This window comes from Ostrea edulis, chromosome 5 (genome assembly GCF_947568905.1).
Source record: "Ostrea edulis chromosome 5, xbOstEdul1.1, whole genome shotgun sequence".
Classification (NCBI taxonomy): Eukaryota; Metazoa; Mollusca; class Bivalvia; order Ostreida; family Ostreidae; genus Ostrea; species Ostrea edulis.
This window is the reverse complement of record NC_079168.1, coordinates 10,982,446-11,003,362: the sequence shown is the minus strand read 5'-3', so window position 1 is coordinate 11,003,362 and position 20,917 is coordinate 10,982,446. Positions and strand designations below refer to the sequence as shown.

General features: G+C 37.1%; 1 protein-coding gene across 2 annotated transcripts in view; it reads left to right on the top strand.

The window, feature by feature from the left end:
- LOC125651912 (ankyrin repeat and death domain-containing protein 1A-like) overlaps positions 1 to 20,917 on the top strand; it is a 54,136-nt gene that overhangs the window by 13,861 nt on the left and 19,358 nt on the right. Inside the window, exons 2-6 of one of the 2 annotated variants that reach the window (XM_056166651.1) lie at positions 4,387 to 4,422; positions 6,302 to 6,408; positions 9,073 to 9,171; positions 12,492 to 12,590; positions 14,753 to 14,857. In XM_056166651.1, coding sequence (XP_056022626.1) covers positions 4,410 to 4,422; positions 6,302 to 6,408; positions 9,073 to 9,171; positions 12,492 to 12,590; positions 14,753 to 14,857 — 423 coding nt within the window. In that variant the 5' untranslated portion in view covers positions 4,387 to 4,409. The remainder of the gene's footprint in view (positions 1 to 4,386; positions 4,423 to 6,301; positions 6,409 to 9,072; positions 9,172 to 12,491; positions 12,591 to 14,752; positions 14,858 to 20,917) is intronic. The other variant, XM_048880762.2, reaches the window with a different exon arrangement.

The window sequence follows — 20,917 nt, the reverse complement described above, 5'->3', positions numbered from 1 at the left end:
ACCCCTGAACATACCAGAGGTGGGATCAGGTGCCTAGGAGGAGTAAGCATCTCCTGTCGACCGGTCACATTTACCGTGAGCTATCTATCTTGATCAGAGAAACGGAGTAATCCGTAGTCAAAATCAGTATGTAAAGATCTCCGGTCTCGAGATGTGACTTTGCGATATGAAAAAAGGGAGTTTTACTCGACGTCCAAAACTCATAGGAAGTTATGTGTATATCTGCCCCCCCCCCCCTCCCCCCCCCCCCCCCCCCATTCTTTAGAGCTTTTATGTGTTGTTTAGTATCACATTTGCGTAAATAACAATCATTGACTTATCACAATAGTTTAAAGGATAAATAAGGGTATAGACACATCGTGGTTGACTTTCTTTAGTCTAAGCATTTATATAGCATCTGTCATGTCGGGAATTTTCACTTGGGTAGTTTGCTTGCTTAATAGGACAACGCTTAAGCCCATCAATCTGTAGATCATATTTGAGGTCCAACAGAGGTTATTTTTTTCCTTAAGTCTTTTAACAATATAGCTATAATTTTCACCCTATACAGTTTTATTTGATATGTTATTCAATGATATCACACTTTTAGTTTCATACTATGTTATTGAAGAAATAGCACATGCAATTTGATGGGGAGGATTTAAATTGATGATGGGGAGGATTTAAATTGATATGAATCAGTAAATTCGCCATATCTCTTTAAGGTCATTGATACGAAGCCTGTGTACTGCAACATTTAGTTCAGGATGTCATAAGATCACGCAACCGCGATAACTTAAACACAGCGTCATTAACATCAATTAAAATCCATACTTAAATATCATATCTCTCTCAATTATGAAATATTCACGGCTTGTAATTAATTGAGAGTTTCACTTTATCATTTGACATGATGTTTAAAGATCAAGGTTATACAAGAGGTTATAATAAATATAGAATTTCATCATTTATCACTTTTCCGCCGAATTATCCAGAAATGGTTCAGTTTTGTATTATGGCGCTATCCCGGCTGTATCGTGTTGTCTGAAATGTAGGTCAATATTTCATTTGCATTCGTAATGAATATTTAAAGTGCATACTGTCTAGAAGAATAGATATCCGATTATAGTTGTAATAGACCAAAGGGGATTTCATCTTAGGACGTAAGAACTTCTATTTGCTTAAATGTTTCTACTGAAAAGGAAAGAAAGTGACTTAATCGATCTTTTCTTCAGTATATAAAGTCCTCAAGATATGGTAACTGAAAACAAATTTACTCACTGTCTTTTCGTTATTAGCAATTACATGACGTCACAAATGCTCGTGGAGAATGTTTCAGCTTGTTAATCTGTTTGTATTTAACTTCTTATCTATCAGTTAACACATGTCCAGGATCAAGCTCAAGTTTAAGATGTTATATACTTTAATACTTGAACGCATACAAATAGATAATATTTTCATATAGGAAGCAAGTTGGCATATACTTTGGAACGTATATAAGCGGAAGTTAATGAATAATTCTAAAATCAAATTTCAATACTTAGAAACCGCATGAGGTGCTTTTTGAGATATCTTTTTAAAAATATTTTGTCAAACATAGCAAGGCATCAACGACATCGGGTTCATTTACTGTAAACTTTCATACTTATCATTGTTAGAGACTTTAACTATCAAATATAGCATTGTTAGAGACTGTAAACTATCTAACACAGCATTGTTAGAGACTGTAAACTATGAAACACAGCATTGTTAGAGACTGTAAACTATCTAACACAGCATTGTTAGAGACTGTAAACTATGAAACACAGCATTGTTAGAGACTGTAAACTATCTAACACAGCATTGTTAGAGACTGTAAACTATGAAACACAGCATTGTTAGAGACTGTAAACTATCTAACACAGCATTGTTAGAGACTGTAACTATCTAACACAGCATTGTTAGAGACTGTAAACTATCAAACACAGCATTGTTAGAGACTGTAAACTATCTAACACAGCATTGTTAGAGACTGTAAACTATGAAACACAGCATTGTTAGATACTGTAAACTATCTAACACAGCATTGTTAGAGACTGTAAACTATGAAACACAGCATTGTTAGAGACTGTAAACTATCTAACACACCATTGTTAGAGACTGTAAACTATGAAGCACAACATTGTTAGAGACTGTAAACTATTTAACACAGCATTGTTAGAGACTGTAAACTATCCAACACAGCATTGTTAGAGACTGTAAACTATCTAACACAGCATAACATTGTTAGAGACTGTAAACTATCTAACACAGCATTGTTAGAGACTGTAAACTATCTAACACACCATTGTTAGAGACTGTAAACTATTTAACACGCCATTGTTAGAGACTGTAAACTATTTAACACAGCATTGTTAGAGACTGTAAACTATTTAACACAGCATTGTTAGAGACTGTAACTATCTAACACAGCATTGTTAGAGACTGTAAACTATTTAACACAGCATTGTTAGAGACTGTAAACTATCTAACACAGCATAACATTGTTAGAGACTGTAAACTATCTAACACAGCATTGTTAGAGACTGTAAACTATCTAACACAGCATTGTTAGAGACTGTAAACTATCTAACACAGCATTGTTAGAGACTGTAAACTATATAACACAACATTGTTAGAGACTGTAAACTATCTAACACAGCATTGTTAGAGACTGTAAACTATATAACAGCATTGTTAGAGACTGTAAACTATCTAACACAACATTGTTAGAGACTGTAACTATCTAACACAGCATTGTTAGAGACTGTAAACTATCTAACACAGCATTGTTAGAGACTGTAAACTACCTAACACAGCATTGTTAGAGACTGTAAACTATCTAACACACCATTGTTAGAGACTGTAAACTATCTAACACACCATTGTTAGAGACTGTAAACTATATAACAGCATTGTTAGAGACTGTAAACTATTTAACACAGCATTGTTAGAGACTGTAACTATCTAACACAACATTGTTAGAGACTGTAAACTATATAACAGCATTGTTAGAGACTGTAAACTATATAACACAGCATTGTTAGAGACTGTAAAATATCTAACACAGCATTGTTAGAGACTGTAAACTATATAACATCATTGTTAGAGACTGTAAACTATCTAACACACCATTGTTAGAGACTGTAAACTATATAACACAGCATTGTTAGAGACTGTAAACTATTTAACACACCATTGTTAGAGACTGTAAACTATTTAACACAGCATTGTTAGAGACTGTAAACTATCTAACACAACATTGTTAGAGACTGTAAACTATATAACAGCATTGTTAGAGACTGTAAACTATTTAACACAGCATTGTTAGAGACTGTAAACTATCTAACACAGCATTGTTAGAGACTATAAACTATTTAACACACCATTGTTAGAGACTGTAAACTATTTAACACAGCATTGTTAGAGACTGTAAACTATCTAACACAACATTGTTAGAGACTGTAAACTATCCAACACAGCATTGTTAGAGACTGTAAGATAACCTTACATTGTATTTGTTGACTACATGGTAGTAAGTAGATATATGAGTAATTAATGGCATCAGATCATTTGACCTCTCTTTTTCAAGGTCATTGCAAACATTAAACAGTGTTTGAGAATAACTAATGAAACAGTTATGTTATTTTAGGAATGATGGCGAGTAAACTATGTCGATATAATCATTTGCACTTAAACAGTAATAACAGTATACTGTTGGGTATTTGTTAATTAGTAATCTTAATGCAAACAGAAATCGTCAGTCATCATTTCAAGCGATTATTTTAAGTTTTTATGCAAAGTTAGCATATCAAGGCAATTAAAAAGTTGTGTTTTTAGAAATTATTTCTATTTTTAACATTGATTCCAAAAGGAATCGTCAATCATTTAAAACGATAATTTCAATTCCTCGTCCAAAGCTAGGATATCAATACATAGAACAATAAATGTGAAGACATATGATATACCTACATGTCAAAATTAGGTGCATACGATATCCATCAACGAAACTGATCAATATTCATGGCATTTCGGATCAGATTCCTCCACATGCTAATGTTACAAAGAGAGTTATGTCGTCTGCTCTGAGCCCCTACAACAAAGCTCTCCTCAAAAATCGACAAAGTAACAAATTTCCAAGGCCTGATCCATAATTAATGATCTCAATCAAATTTTTCATCCATAACATACTACAATTGACATCAATTCCGAGTTCTGAAACTAATGATAATGTTCCAGACTCATTCGTTTCAAAATATTTGTAGTGTGGCAGTAAAACCATTTGTATACAGTTTATGTATTGATTTGTGTCAAATGTACATGTCTATTACATGTGTATAGAGAAGAAAGTCTAATATGGATTATGTTTTCTATAACCTTCCGGTGTAGATGTAACAGGATGACATTCCAAGATGGAGGTTGTTAGTAAGTAATGAAATAATATTGCATGTGCTTGGTTTAACATTCGAAATATTAATGATTTGCTGTGATCTAACAAAGGACAGTTGGTTCATGTCCATGTGAACCTTTATAGCTAAATCATAATGCTAGAGAACAGTCTGTTTTGCAGCGAAAGTTTGCACCTGTTAGTAAGCTTGAGGCAAAAATGGGCATCTTGTTCAGGAAAAGTGAGCATCTTGTTCAGGAAAAGTGAGCATCTTGTTCAGGAAAAGTGAGCATCTTGTCTAGAAAATATTTTATGGGTCGTACTATGTTTTGAAGTATGCTACACACTCGCTAGACTAATCCACGCCCTCTCGTAGTCGATAATTCATACTTGAAACATTAATTAACTATGTACATGCATACTTCTAGGGCAATTTTCATCCCGTGGGGATCCAGGTAAGAAGAGGTCCCCAGTACCCCTTGCTTGTCGTAAAAGGCGACTAAATGGAGCGGTCCTTCGGATGAACCTGCAAAACCTAGGTCCCGTGGCACGATAAAGATCCCTCCCTGCTCAAAGGCCGTAAGCGCCGAGCATAGGCATAAATTTTGCAGCCCTTCACCGGCACTGGTGACGTCTCCATATGAGTGAAAAATTCTCGAGAGGGACGTTAAACAGCATATAATCAATCAATTATTTAGGGCGGTTTTCAGATCTTTAGACTTCATTTTGTACCCAGGCCCTGCAACATTATTAACAACTGTTGCAATAATGAATCATAAAAGCGTTTCAATATTTCCTTTTAGCACAGTTTGAAGTTCTGTAAAAAAAAAAGTTATAGATCATATTATAAGGAAATATACATTACAAATGACGGTCATGAATATTGATTGTTTTGAGACCCAATACGGCTTAGCTTAGACTCTTCAGGCCTGTTTTATTATCGCTCATTTTCCCTTATCCTGGGTAGACTAACATAAATCTACTAATTACCCTAGAATAGTGATATACAGTTTGAGACGATTCTAATGATTGGTTGCTTATCGTCTCTAGAGAATTTTTCACTTATATAGAGACGTTTGAGACGAAATTAAAACGGAACGGAAATGTTTTCAATGGGTCTGGTGGAAAAATCAGATAGCAAGGCCTTGTGTGTAAGGATGTGTGGGGGGCAGTAGCGAAATTAATTACTGCTAGCGTTTACTAATCATTAATTATCTAAACGACATTATGTTGTAAGAGCAAAGATAAAATATCTTCTTTCATCTCTATACTGCAAATATGTTTATTCTTTATAAATATAAACTACAGTGTTATCATGAGCGTGATTTTATTTGGAAAAAAAAAATCCAAAATATTTTAAAGTTTTAAGATACAGTAAAGAAAAAATTTCATTTTTGAAAATACGCGAGGTTATGAAATGCGGCGTTTTACGCTGGTATTCATCATGAAGCGCGTGGCGTGAAGTGTTGCTGTTCATGCCCTCGTGTATTTTCACATTTTGATATTTACATTTTACTTTCATTTTCTTCGTAATATTCTCAGCTGTGAAAAAAGTAGTACTATATCTATCAAGATTCATACGCACATCGTTCACATTGATAAGGAAATGCCTTTCGTTTCAATTGGTAAAGATATCGAAGGCAAAATTATTGAGCCAATGATTAAAAACGTAAATATTTAAAATACTTATATAATGCAGATGTTACACAATCCGAAATGTTGTAAATTCGAACATATAATCTGATTCCTAAGTTTAAGTTCATGTGTATAAAAAAAAAAACAAAAAAAAAAAAAAACCCAACTCTGATTTTCTGATTTTTAATAGATTCTCTTTGTTGGTTGTGCTCTAAAATTCAGCAGGCATTCAGATATTGACGATGCAAAACTATAATAGCCACCATTGTGTTGTCATTGCAGTGACTAAAGGTGAGATTAACTTCCACAAAGCTGCCAGAGAAAATGATCTTGAATCTGTCCGAAAATTATTGTCCGAACATCGAGTCAACGTCAATTGCAAGAACAATGTAAGTATTGCTTTCGCTAAAACTGTCTACTAGTGTCATTTAACCTTTAGCTGGGTATGCAGTGACTGTCTACTAGTGTCATTTAACCTTTAGCTGGGTATGCAGTGATCGTCTACTAGTGTCATTTAACCTTTAGCTGGGTATGCAGTGATTGTTAGTGTCATTTAACCTTTAGCTGGGTATGCAGTGATTGTTAGTGTCATTTAACCTTTAGCTGGGTATGCAGTGATTGTTAGTGTCATTTAACCTTTAGCTGGGTATGCAGTGATTGTTAGTGTCATTTAACCTTTAGCTGGGTATGTAGTGACTGTCTACTAGTGTCATTTAACCTTTAGCTGGGTATGCAGTAATTGTGTACTAGTGTCATTTAACCTTTAGCTGGGTATGCAGTGATTGTGTACTAGTGTCATTTAACCTTTAGCTGGGTATGCAGTGATTGTGTACTAGTGTCATTTAACCTTTAGCTGGGTATGCAGTTATTGTGTACTAGTGTCATTTAACCTTTAGCTGGGTATGCAGTGATTGTATACTAATGTCATTTAACCTTTAGCTGGGTATGCAGTGATTGTGTACTAGTGTCATTTAACCTTTAGCTGGGTATGCAGTGATTGTGTACTAGTGTCATTTAACCTTTAGCTGGGTATGCAGTGATTGTGTACTAGTGTCATTTAACCTTTAGCTGGGTATGCAGTGATTGTGTACTAGTGTCATTTAACCTTTAGCTGGGTATGCAGTGATTGTGTACTAGTGTCATTCAACCTTTAGCTGGGTATGCAGTAATTGTCTACTAGTGTCATTTAACCTTTAGCTGGGTATGCAGTGATTGTGTACTAGTGTCATTTAACCTTTAGCTGGGTATGCAGTGATTGTGTACTAGTGTCATTTAACCTTTAGCTGGGTATGCAGTGATTGTGTACTAGTGTCATTTAACCTTTAGCTGGGTATGCAGTGATTGTGTACTAGTGTCATTTAACCTTTAGCTGGGTATGCAGTGACTGTTTACTAGTGTCATTTAACCTTTAGCTGGGTATGCAGTGATTATTTACTAGTGTCATTTAACCTTTAGCTGGGTATGCAGTGATTGTGTACTAGTGTCATTTAACCTTTAGCTGGGTATGCAGTAATTGTTTACTAGTGTCATTTAACCTTTAGCTGGGTATGCAGTGATTGTGTACTAGTGTCATTTAACCTTTAGCTGGGTATGCAGTGATTGTGTACTAGTGTCATTTAACCTTTAGCTGGGTATGCAGTGATTGTGTACTAGTGTCATTTAACCTTTAGCTGGGTATGCAGTGATTGTGTACTAGTGTCATTTAACCTTTAGCTGGGTATGCAGTGACTGTTTACTAGTGTCATTTAACCTTTAGCTGGGTATGCAGTGATTATTTACTAGTGTCATTTAACCTTTAGCTGGGTATGCAGTGATTGTGTACTAGTGTCATTTAACCTTTAGCTGGGTATGCAGTAATTGTCTACTAGTGTCATTTAACCTTTAGCTGGGTATGCAGTGATTGTGTACTAGTGTCATTTAACCTTTAGCTGGGTATGCAGTGATTGTGTACTAGTGTCATTTAACCTTTAGCTGGGTATGCAGTGACTGTCTACTAGTGTCATTTAACCTTTAGCTGGGTATGCAGTGACTGTCTACTAGTGTCATTTAACCTTTAGCTGGGTATGCAGTAATTGTGTACTAGTGTCATTTAACCTTTAGCTGGGTATGCAGTGACTGTTTACTAGTGTCATTTAACCTTTAGCTGGGTATGCAGTGATTGTGTACTAGTGTCATTTAACCTTTAGCTGGGTATGCAGTGATTGTGTACTAGTGTCATTTAACCTTTAGCTGGGTATGCAGTGATTGTGTACTAGTGTCATTTAACCTTTAGCTGGGTATGCAGTTATTGTGTACTAGTGTCATTTAACCTTTAGCTGGGTATGCAGTGACTGTCTACTAGTGTCATTTAACCTTTAGCTGGGTATGCAGTGACTGTTTACTAGTGTCATTTAACCTTTAGCTGGGTATGCAGTGATTGTGTACTAGTGTCATTTAACCTTTAGCTGGGTATGCAGTGATTGTGTACTAGTGTCATTTAACCTTTAGCTGGGTATGCAGTGACTGTCTACTAGTGTCATTTAACCTTTAGCTGGGTATACAGTGATTATTTTGGTTGCATTAGTGTTGTTTCTGCAAGTTTAATTCCATAATTTTATTAAATACAATAATGATTAAAGACGATTTACTAACAATAACTGTGTCATGCAGTTCTTTATAAATGGTGGCGAATTGAAGGAAAATTATGTATAGCAAACTTGGAGAAACGAGGATGAAATGACTTCTCATGATTTTAATCTTTCAGCAGTTCTGCAACACGCGTGATACGTCCTTTACGAAATCTTATCACAAAGAACTCGATCTGAACACATGAGTTGGATAAACTATATTTCAAAACTAAAGGTTTTTTTTAGTGAAAAATATATTATCCAGGCATGTACAGACACAGTTGCTGGGTTTTCAGGTGCAAGGTTTATTAGGTTCTTGCTATAACTGTTTGACAATGGAATACTGTATTTACTTATCTATATGTTTACTTATTACTTTTCTAACGCGTACATACTGATTTACGTATCCAACTCAATAAAACACAATTACCATTCTTGTCATTCCAGTTAGACCGCACAGCCTTGCATTGGGCGGCTGCCAATGGCAACATAGAGGTCATAGCGAAACTCGTGGAAGATGGAGCAGATTTAGAATCAAAAGACAAGGTCGGGAAATGATAAAAATCTGTGATAAATCATATGTTCTACTGTTTAACTCTCTACATAACATAGTAATTTCATTCTTCACAACAAATCGCTTAAGGTGGGTCCTTAGTCCTGGATTTTTGGGGTTTAGGTAGCATTTTTTTGTTTGGAATCAATAAATTAACATTCAGAGTAATGAAAAAAGGCAAAACAGTTAAGGGTTTCCATATTAATTTTCATTAAATACACCACTAAAGTCATATACCCCGATGTAGATTTTTATGAAATTCATTGGAAACAGTTATTTGTTATTTTAATATAAAAACAACAAAATATTTTTTGAATTGCATTTATTTATCGGGAAACATGTCAATAACTAAAACACATGTCATTTTCAATATGTTCATCAAGTTTTAGAATAATATGTGGAAAATTATTGAATTAGCGTTATTCCCCAAAATGTTAAAAAACAAACAAATGTGGACGCATTTTCCTTATAGCATGGTTTACATATCATTTTTTCTGTTTATATTAGTAGAGATACATCTGTTATAGTTATTCATGGGAAAAAATCCATACCTTTCCTTAATAATTTCGAATCTATAGCTTCCAGATTATGTATACCCCCATCAAAAACTGAAGTCTGGCACCATACAGCTGAGCTATTTAAATCACTCGGGATTAAAATTGTATGTAATTTCATGAAAAGACACAGATAATGATTCCTTATCACCTTTGTAAAATGTTTGTCAAAAATAAAGGAAATCTATCGCATTATGGACTTGATAAATAATTGAATGAAAACAGAGTTATTGTCCTTGGATTCAATATTTTGAAACATATCATTGACTATTCAAATATAACTAAGAAGTTTGAAATATTTTATGGCTAACAAGATTTTTTACAATAACTATTGAAAAAGATTCCAACAAAATTTATGTTCCTATCATTAAATTATTGACTTTGCAAAATCCTATGATGTCACACGAGTGTGGAACTACGTTAATCACCATTTCTAAATATTTATGAATCTCATTTTACAACTACACATACACTGTAATTGTATTGAACAATATTTTAAAACTCTTCTTAAATTTCTCAGTAAAATCACTTGACATTAATTAGACTCGTATATTTCAAAAAGTAACCATTTGAATTACAAAATATAGACATAAGAAATAAATGACTAGATTGTGTTATAAAAAGTACATAAACAATATCTTTCTGAGCAGTCGACTTTACAGATTATCCTATGTTTACATATACTGTTCCTTAATTACACCAAACAACCTAGATATTTTAAACTAGCATATCCAACTTCAAATCACTGAAAAAAGATGTACATTTATTCTGACAAATATACGAATTGATTTGGGTATGCACATGTTTTTTTCTTTCAATATTTTTTTTTATGTATCCCTGACCGTCTAACATATAACTATTTATTAGAAATGGTTTAAGTGTACCTTATGCACTATTGCAGTTATGGTTTTGAGTGAATAAATTAACGTAACGCGAGACTTGTCGCGTTAGCTCTGACAGTGGTAGAACGTTCGCTTTGTAACCAGAAGGTCGTGAATTCGAGCCGCGCGCTCGTGCCAATGCCGCAGCAAACCTAAATTCTCCTTTGCCAAATGCTCGGCATTTAGAAGTGAGAATCACAAAGTGTTTCGTATATGACCTTAAAAACGGAGGCCTAGTGTCACGGCAGGCGTTGGCACGTTCAGAAACCATCACTGTTACGGCCATGGGCGGTCAGTAAAGGTCTAAATTTGTGGCACTTCACCTACAGCTAGTGACTGAAAAATTCTCATCAGGGCGTAACCAAGCAACCAACGTAACGTGCTTGACAATCCCTGTATTACGTGTAAGTCTGTTATTTCCTGCTCGTCTCGCTTTCTATGAACTTTAACAACCTGACAATATCTGTAGACATTGACAAACCTATTAAGTGTTTCGTAGGGGAGGGGGGGGGGGGGGGGGCAAGGAGCAGAAAAATACGTAATTTACTATTAATTCAATATTTATTTATTTACTTAAACATTAGAAAGACGGTTCGGACTCCATATTGCATGTTGCCGTCTAATTGTCTAAGAAATGTAGACAGTAATCACGTGGTGCGTTTAATCCAACGACAGAGCGTCATTCCAGTTCGAGGAAATTCGAACAATATTCCTTAATTAAGTAAACAAACTGATATATATATAGATATTCAGTATTTTTTAAGAAGTCCATATTTGAATAGATGTCTTCATATGAGTGAAAATTCTCGAGAGAGACATTAAACAATATACAACCAGCCATCGTTAAATAATAATACATCAGCATGTGGTGCCGATGGCCTAGTGATTAGGCTGTCAGACTCTCGACTGAGAGGTCGTGGGTTCGAGTCCTGGCCGCGGCAGGGCTGACGTTGTTTCCTTTGGAAAGCCACTTTACCCGAATTTCCTCACTCCACCCAAGGGTAAAAGGGTATAGACATTGAAAGATATTGAAGCTGAGAAAGTTCTAGATTGATATAAGCTTACTCTGGCGGGGTACGATGGAAAAGCGCTATTTAAAGACCAATCATTATTATGAGCATGTATTACATGCATGTAATTAAATACACTGCTTCTAAAGGCTGTTTACATGCATGTAATTAAATACACTGCTTCTAAAGGCTGTTTACATGCATGTAATTAAAAACACTGCTTCTAAAGGCTGTTGAATTTTACTACCTTTTATAACAGTGACAATTTTTGTACAAGTTATCTTTGTGTGTAGGGAGAGTGTAAACTGATAAATAAAAACCACTCGATGTTCGTACTGAACAGTTTGTTTATGGACAGGGCCGTAAATTAACCTTCAATTTGGAGGAGGCAGGAAATTAGGCGGGGGTCTGGGGGCCGCCCAGGCCCCCAGACGCTGAGCACATTTTGTGCACACTGAACACGTTTCGTGCAAAATCCTTGATTCTAGGGCCTTCTAAGATGTTACTTGACTAACTCATTCTAAAAGAAAGATTTGGAATGCTTTTTAAGGGAGGTATCATGTTCTTAGTTATTGGAAACAACATAAATTCTAATGAACTTTAAATTTTAATTTTTTTTGGCTCAAAAGTTGGAGGAGGCAGCTGCCTCCTCCGCCTCCATGTAATTTACGGTCCTGTTATGGATGATCGGTGATGGTGCTTTAATAGACACATTTCATCAAACAGATAAAACTAAATACCAAAAGCACTATACGGCATTCCGCCTTTTCATACCAGAAGACGCACACTTTTATGTCACAGTAAGCTTCAAAACTTGGTGCAACCTACAACAAATAGCAATGTTACAATTGATGTATGTCTTTTCTAGTACGGTATGCGACCTGCGCTCTGGGCAGCCTGGTTCGGACATCTGGATGCCATTAAGGTGCTAATCACGGGAGGTGCTACTCCATTATGTACAAATAAGGTAATATAAACCTACTCTACTACCCACTTTATGTACATTTTGTTTACATATATCTTTATGAAAGAGCTGGGGGTCAACATTCAGACAGGACGAATCTAGATGCAGGGCAAAGTGATTCACATGAATTTGTTTCTATTGTGATAAAGATTTCATACCAAACAAGGCGTTTTAATCACAGCCACCATGCTGTTTTGACGGGGTATGGTTTTCACACAGCATTCCACTGATGTATTGAATGTTTAATGAGGAGTGTCTGAACAGTCCACTTAACAGATTTTTTCTTTCCGGCAAGATTTCCTCTTAATTTTGATTTATTGAAATAGAAAAACTATATATGACTCGAAAGACCTTGGTCCATAGATGTTTTTTCCTGTTTATGTAATGAAAAGCGATGAACATAGGTGTCTATCCAATGCCGACTCCTTTATTTTACTGACTATCTGTTTCTATCTCCACCCATCCTGGCACGACTTTCCCCCTCATTTCTACTAGATAAAACAGTCTGATAGTTCCTGGTCCATACATAGTTTATTCGGTGACCAAATAAGATGCAAATGATCTTCTAAAAGATATCCGCCATTACTCAATGCCGACTCATTCATTCCGTTGTCGCCCCCCCCCCCCCCCCCCCCCTCTCTCTCTCTCTCTCTCTCTCCTTATTCCGACAAGCTTTAAAAATATTTCTGTCATAATAACTTTATTTAACTATCAATATATATTCTGATAGCCTTTGCTCCATAGATAAAGCATCTTTTTATCTCCCGTAATTGTATATACAGGGGCATATGGTGTTTGGTCTGTCAGTTTGTCCGCAAAAACTTTAACCTTGGCCATAACTTTTTTAATGGATGGTGATAGGGATTTCTTATGTATATTTCCTGTGAGAGGACCTCTCTTTTTGTACATGTACCAAAACATTTGCCTTTATGGCTTAACCTTGATTGATTGATTGATGTTTTCCGCCACACTCAACAATTTTTCAGTAATCTGGTGGCGCCCAGTTTTTTATTGGTGGAAGAGAGAACCCAGATACAATATGTAAATGGGAAGAGACTACCGACCTTCCGAAAGTAAACTTGGAAACTTTCTCACTTACCGGCGCGAGCGGAATTTGAACCCGCGCCGACAGAGGTGAGAGGCTGTGTGATTTTGAGCGCGATGCTTTAACCACTCGGCCACGGAGGCCCGGCTTAACCTTGAAGTTTGACCTACTTTTGAAAAACTTTAACCTAGTAAATAACTTTTAAATGCGTAGTGATAGGGCTTTTATATTTAATATGTGAATTCTTTGTGAAAAGACTTTTCTTTGGATACCATAATTACTTTTATGCCATACGGGGACATCATTGTTACCGAAATTCTAAAAAAAAAAGTTGAATATAAGTGGATATACTGACTCTTTGAACGTTTCCCTACTCTGTTTCGGCACCCTTCCGTACTTAAGTAATGTATGCAAAATTGCTATCTCTCAAATTATTCAACACGCGAGAGCACTTTATGCGTATGATCAATTTTAAACTGAGCCATATTACTGACAAATAAATTGATGTTACAAGCCTAAAGACCCCCTTTAAAGTCAACAAAGCGCAAATTGTACAGTTTCTGTTTGTGGTCGTTTTAATGATCATATTTGCAAAAACACCCCCTTTATTACATTATTGGGCTGTTCTTCACATAATGATTTTGACTACGGATTACTCCGTTTACCTAATCAAGATAAAGGACTCACGACGGGTGTGACCGGTCTACAGGACATGCTTACTTAATATTCATTTTGATAAACTCAGGGGTAGGACTTTTTGTACCAGGGTGTGTCAAAATGATTAAATGTGCGTTAACAATTGAACATTTTTAACTTCGTCTTGATAACTACCCTTTCAATTCCTTTCAAATTTAATATGAAGCATCTATGGGATGCACAGGGAATATCAATTGTAAATATGACTCTTGCAAGTAGCCTGTCTCGATTTAAAAACTGATCATACGCAGAACACCCTCTTGTGTATCGAATCAGTTGAGAGATATACAGAATAGGAAAATTATCATAGATTTCATTTCCCTTAGGGCTAGTGATGTTTTTAACTAATATTAAGGTGGCCCATAAGACCTGTGGTCCTCTTCTTGAATTATTCTGAAACAAATTATGTCATTTTTACTTTCAGCAAGGAATGGGGATTTTGCATTGCGCTGCACAAAACAATCATATTGCTGTGATGAACTTTATATTTGAATCACTGGAAAATATCAACGTCAACGAAGGAGAAATGGTAGATATTATTGTTGCTCAAAGGGCACTGTTTAGAAATGTCAATGTTGTATGGATTAACTAACAGTTAATTAGAAAGAGGTACAGAACTAGGTCAATGCATAAATTGTCATACTGATTGTTCGCTGTTGACTTCTAGTCATCCATTACAAAACTATACAAACAAACGGTATTGTAGAAGAGAAGGATGTGTGTTGTTTTACGTTCCATACGACCGGTAGCGGTAGCTCAGTGGTAGAGCGTTCACTTCGTAACCGGGAGATCGCGAGTTCCAGCCCCGCTCGTGCCATGGTCGCGTCAAACCTAAGACGTAAACATAGGTAGTGATAGGTTCTTCGCCAAACGGTCGGTATTTAGATATGAAAATTGCGGGTCTTTCGGATATGACCTAAAAACGGAGGTTTAGTCTCGCGTCAGGCGCTGACGCATTAAAGAACCCTCACTGTTACAGCCATAAGCGCTAAGCATAGGTCTTTGTAATAGTTCACCTACAACTGGTAATGTCTCAACATGAGTGAAAAGTTCTCAACGGGACGTAAAACAGTCAAACAAAGAAACCGCCCCATTCACTTGTATAGAGACGTCAAAATCTGTAGGTGAAGTTCAACAAATTTAGACCTTTGTATGGCACCCAAGGTTGTAGCAGTGATGTATCTTACAGTACATGCACCAATGCCCAACGTGACACGAGCGATCGTAATCGATATTCAGTTCTTGCTAAGAAATGGGTTTTTGTTGTGGAAAAAAAAACCCAACAAAAAACATCTTCCATTATGCAGTGACATTTACTACTGCTTTTTCAGCAGTAGTGTCAAGGATGTCAAACTACTCATAAAATAACAGATATATCAGAATGAAAATTCAAATCAGCCAAATTATCAAAAGCAATTGTTCTATAAATAGATCGAGCTGTATTGAATTCTCCACTTTGACGCAGTTTCAGTTCTACAAATGTCATGTGAAGGTAATGTCACGAGCGGGAAACATAAATTGTCAGTGTTAAAGAAGGTAATTTGTGTCAATTTTATATCGCTTGTTTGAATTTCAAATTCCGTGTCGGAACCAACAGCACTATGACCATTGAATTGCATTAAAGTGGTAGTCTGAGGCCAAAGAAATGACATAAGGTTGAAGGATGGCCCATATGATACATAATGAGAGTGATTCAAAAAGAAAACAAACTCACGCCAGGTCATGGCTGTTGAATATATACGAATATGATTGTAAATTCCTCCGGGTAACTGGTGCAATTTACTCTCTCTCTCTCTCTCTCTCTCTCTCTCGGGGGAACAAGTTTTTAGCTTTGATCACTAGTTAAATAGTTTACCAAGATTTTATACTTTTTGTTGGAATGTAATTTCTAGTACCTGTATAATATATCTGTACATTGAGTCATTAATCATGGACTTCCCATAAAATCCAAGAAAATTGAGATCCCAAGAAAATATACACAATTCTATAATACAATACAAACCTGCTGACTGAGCATAGGTACAAAGATACTAATTTCTGAGCAACATCTTATTAAACTCAGCATTCGGATTTTATCTTGAGTGATTTTGACAAAATGTGGTTAAAGAGCTGGGTAAGTTAAGCATCAAAATCTGCCCTGTCTGCGTGTAAAAATATAAATAGGTTATCCTTAATTCCATGGGTTCAACTGAACTTTTCCAAGTTCAAGACCCCCTCTCCATGGTTAACTGTATATTATTTAACGTCCCGCTCGAGAATATTTCACTCATATGGAGACGTCATCATTGCCGGTGAAGGGCTGCAAAATTTAGGTCTATGTTCGGCGCTTACGGCCTTTGAGCAGGGAGGGTTTTTTTATCGTGCCACAATTGCTGTAACACGGGACCTCGGTTTTTTGCGGTCTCATCCGAAGAACCGCCCCATTTAGTCGTCTCTCACGACAAGCAAAGCGTACTAAGGACCTATTCTAACCCGGATCCCCACGGGCTTCCCTCTGTATGGATATGACTTACAGAATAATTCTTATCATTTGTTATTTGCGACCGTGGATCCAGCAAACGGTTTAACCGTCACAAACCGTCTTTTCCATAGTTAGACTTAAATACTAAATAAATAAACAAGACATTTTCGTGCTTGTTACTTTTCTTAAAGCATTAACAATAACCCCGACGTCATGACGTTATTTCCGATTTATTTATTTGTAAGAAAGAACGCTATCTTTAACCTCTTTTAAAAGAAAACTATACGAGATATACTAAGGAAAAAAATGTGTTCTGACAATGAATCATTGTAAACACTGATTGGATTCTTGCTACGCTCTCAGACGCCACACGGTCATTGTGAATGGAAGTGAGACACATAAATTCATATTTCCAAAGGTTTTATCTTTGATGTCTTTACAAATTGTAGTGATAACCATTTCCTCATAAACGCGCTGCAGTTGTAAACAATGTCGTATGAATCTTAATGAATATAGTACGTCTATTTTAATGGCTGGGAATTCCGACAAAAGTAGAATGTAAATATAGGAAATAAATCTTATATTTGAAAATACATGATGATACGACCTGCAATGCTTCAGGATAGCCTACTTTGAAATCATGAAGCGTTAACTAAATTTTTGAAGTGCGCCGGTGTGATGTGTCGAAGTCCATACCCCGATACATTTTCAAATTAAAGATTCATTTCTTAAATGACGTAAATTTAAAAGACTCATACCTGCAATTCAATATATTTTTATAAAGGATTTAGGGGATGCTTACTCCTCCTAGGCACCTGATCCCACCTCTGGTGTGTCCAGGGGTCCGTGTTTGCCCTCTCTCTATTTTGTATTGCTTGTAGGAGTTATGAGATTGATTACTGTTCGTTATCTTCACCTTGCATTGCAATTAACTCTCAATCAAGCATTACTGCCTTGTTAGAAACTATTGATTATAAAGTACCGCCCCAGTACGTAGAATCACAGAGGATGGATGCCCCTTCACTTTTTTGACAATGGCGATTATTTGCTATTTTGTAATGCAAATAAAAGATACATTGGGTGACTTCCCCCATTTTCAACAGTAGTAATGAATGATAAGAATATAAACTTGAACGTTATGGAATTAATATAAACGATTTGATGCTATGGTAATAATAATAGCTGCACCCCATCCCATGATTCAGGAAAAGGAAGTTTGAAGGAAGGAATCATTTTAAGGTAATCGTATTAGAAGACTCCACGCAACGAACCACCCACCCCTACCCCCCCCCCCCCCCTCACCCCCCACAAATTTAGGATTTTAAAGGGCTTAACACCTGGTAGGTTTTGTTTGTTTGTTTTTTATTTTTTATTAGTATTGCTTGGCAAGATTTGTTTTCTTCCGGCTGGCCTCCCACTTTGAAAAACAATGATATGTGCATGTATATATGTATTACATACATATAGACTTACTGTGTAACAACCCACTCAAACATATACAATTTGTAAAACAATTCAAAGTGCGTTGAAATTTGGGACCATCTCAGCACAATATGAATTTATTCATTTTTAGCTCACCGCAGCTGAAAGCTCAAGTGAGGTTTTCTGATCGCCTGTTGTCCGTCGTCTGTCCATCTGTCTGTAAACTTTTTACATTTTCGACTTCTTCTCCAGAACCATATGGCTAATTTCAACCAAACTTGGCAAAAAGCATCCTTAGGTGCATGGCGTCCAAGATTGTTTAAATGAAGGGTCATGTCCTCCTTTAAAAGGGAGATAATTGCAAAAATAAGGTGGGGTCATTTAAAAAAAACACTGGGCCAGGGATGTACAAATTTACATGTAAGCTTTCTGACATAGTGCAGATTCAAATTTGTTAAAATCATGGCCCCCGGGGGTTGGATGGGGCTACAATAATGAATAAAAAAATTATATACAAATATATAGGGAAAATCTTTAAAAATCTTCTCAAGAACCACTGGGCTAGGAAAATACTTTAAATGACATGAAAATACCTCCTGACATAGTGCAGATTCAAATTTGTTAAAATCATGACCGGGGGGGGGGGGGGGGGGGGGGGTAGGATGGAGCCACAATTATAGAGGATCACAGTTTTATATATACATTGTATATATATAGGGGAAATCTTTGAAAATTTTCTTTTCAAGAACCACTGGGCCAGGAAAGTACAAATTTACATGAAAGCTTCCTGACAGTGAAGATTCAAGTTGTTAAAATCATCACCCCCGGGGATAGGATGGGACCACAATAGGGGATCAAAGTTTTACATACAAATATATAGGAAAATCTTCTTCTCAAGAACCACTGGGCCAGGAAAGTGTACATTTACATGAAAGATTCCTGACATAATGCAGGTTCAAGTTTGTTAAAATCATGGCCCCCAGGGGTAGTGTGGGGCCACAAAAGGGGGTCAAAGTATTGCATACAAATATATAGGGAAAATCATTAAAAGTTTACATTTACGTGAAAGCTTCCTGACATAATGCAGATTCAAGTTTGTTATAATCATGACTCCCGAGGGAAGGGTGGAACCACAATAGGGGATCAAAGTTTTGCATACAGATATATAGAGAAAATCCTTTAAAATTTTCTTTTCAAGAACCATTAGGCCAGAGACATTTACATGAAAGCTTTCTGACATAGTGCAGATTCAAGTTTGTAAAAGTCATGGCCCCCGGGAGTAGGTTGGGGCCACAACAGGGATAAAAGTTTTACATGCGAATGTATAGGGCAAATCTTTAGATATGGGCCAAGGTGACTCAGGTGAGCGATGTGGCCCATAGGCCTCTTGTTTTTATATTGCTTGTCAGACGCCACGCAGCTACCTACGTAATCTTAATCTTTATCACCCCGCCCCCACCTGACCCGTTTCTTTATCACCCCGCCCCCACCTGACCCGTTTCTTTATCACCCCCGCCCCCACCTGACCCGTTTCTTTATCACCCCGCCCCCACTTGACCTGTTTCTTTATCACCCCGCCCCCACCTGACCCGTTTCTTTATCACCCCCGCCCCCCACCTGACCCGTTTCTGAATGCCTCCTCTAGAGTCCCTGAATCTAAATTGCAATGTCGTTTTCAGCCTGATTTTCCATCTAGGGTAATTGAAGTCAAACAAGGAATAAGTCGACAAGCAAGAAAGTACAGTATTGAATGTACGTGATGTACATGTAGTTTTAATACTTCGGACGTAAGACCTTTGTATGGAATCCGGATAGGGCCACGTAGTTCACTATCGCACCATCGCACCATCGAGGTTTGGGTCGATGGTGCGATGACGCGATAATGCGATGACGATGGTGCGATGGCGATGGTGCGATAACGCGATGACGATGGTAAGATGGCGCGATGATGCGATAACGATGGTGCTATACTACGATGACGATAATGCGATACCGATGGCACGATGACGGTATCGTGTTATCGCGTCATCGTACCATCGTAGTATCGCACTATCGCACCATCGCCATCGCATTATCGCGTCATCGCACCATCGACCCAAACCTCGATGGTGCGATAGTAAACTACGTGGCCCTATCCGGATTCCATACCTTTGAGTGATTCTTCTGGAGTTTTTTCTTATTATCCCCCCCCCCCCAAAACAAAAATTCGGATAGGGCCACGTAGTTCACTATCGTACCATCGCATCATCGAGGTTTGGGTCGATGGTGCGATAATGCGATGACGATGACGCGATGGTGCGATAGCGCGATGATGATGGTAAGATGGCGCGATAACGATGGTGCGGTGGAGCGATACTGCAATGGTACGATGGCGATGATGCGATAACGCGATACCGTTATTGTGCCATCGCGTTATCGCATTATCGCCATCGTACCATCGCGTCATCGTAGTATCGCTCCATCGCACTATCGCATCATCGTTATCGCATCATCGTGCCATCTTACCATCGTCATCGCACCATCGCGTCATCGTCATCGCGCCATCGTCATCGCATTATCGCACCATCGACCCAAACCTCGATGGTGCGATAGTGAACTACGTGGTCCTATCCTATGGAATCCGGATAGGGCCAAGTATTTCACTATCGCATCATCGAAGTTTGGATCGATGGTGTGATAATGCGATGACGATGACGCGATGACGAT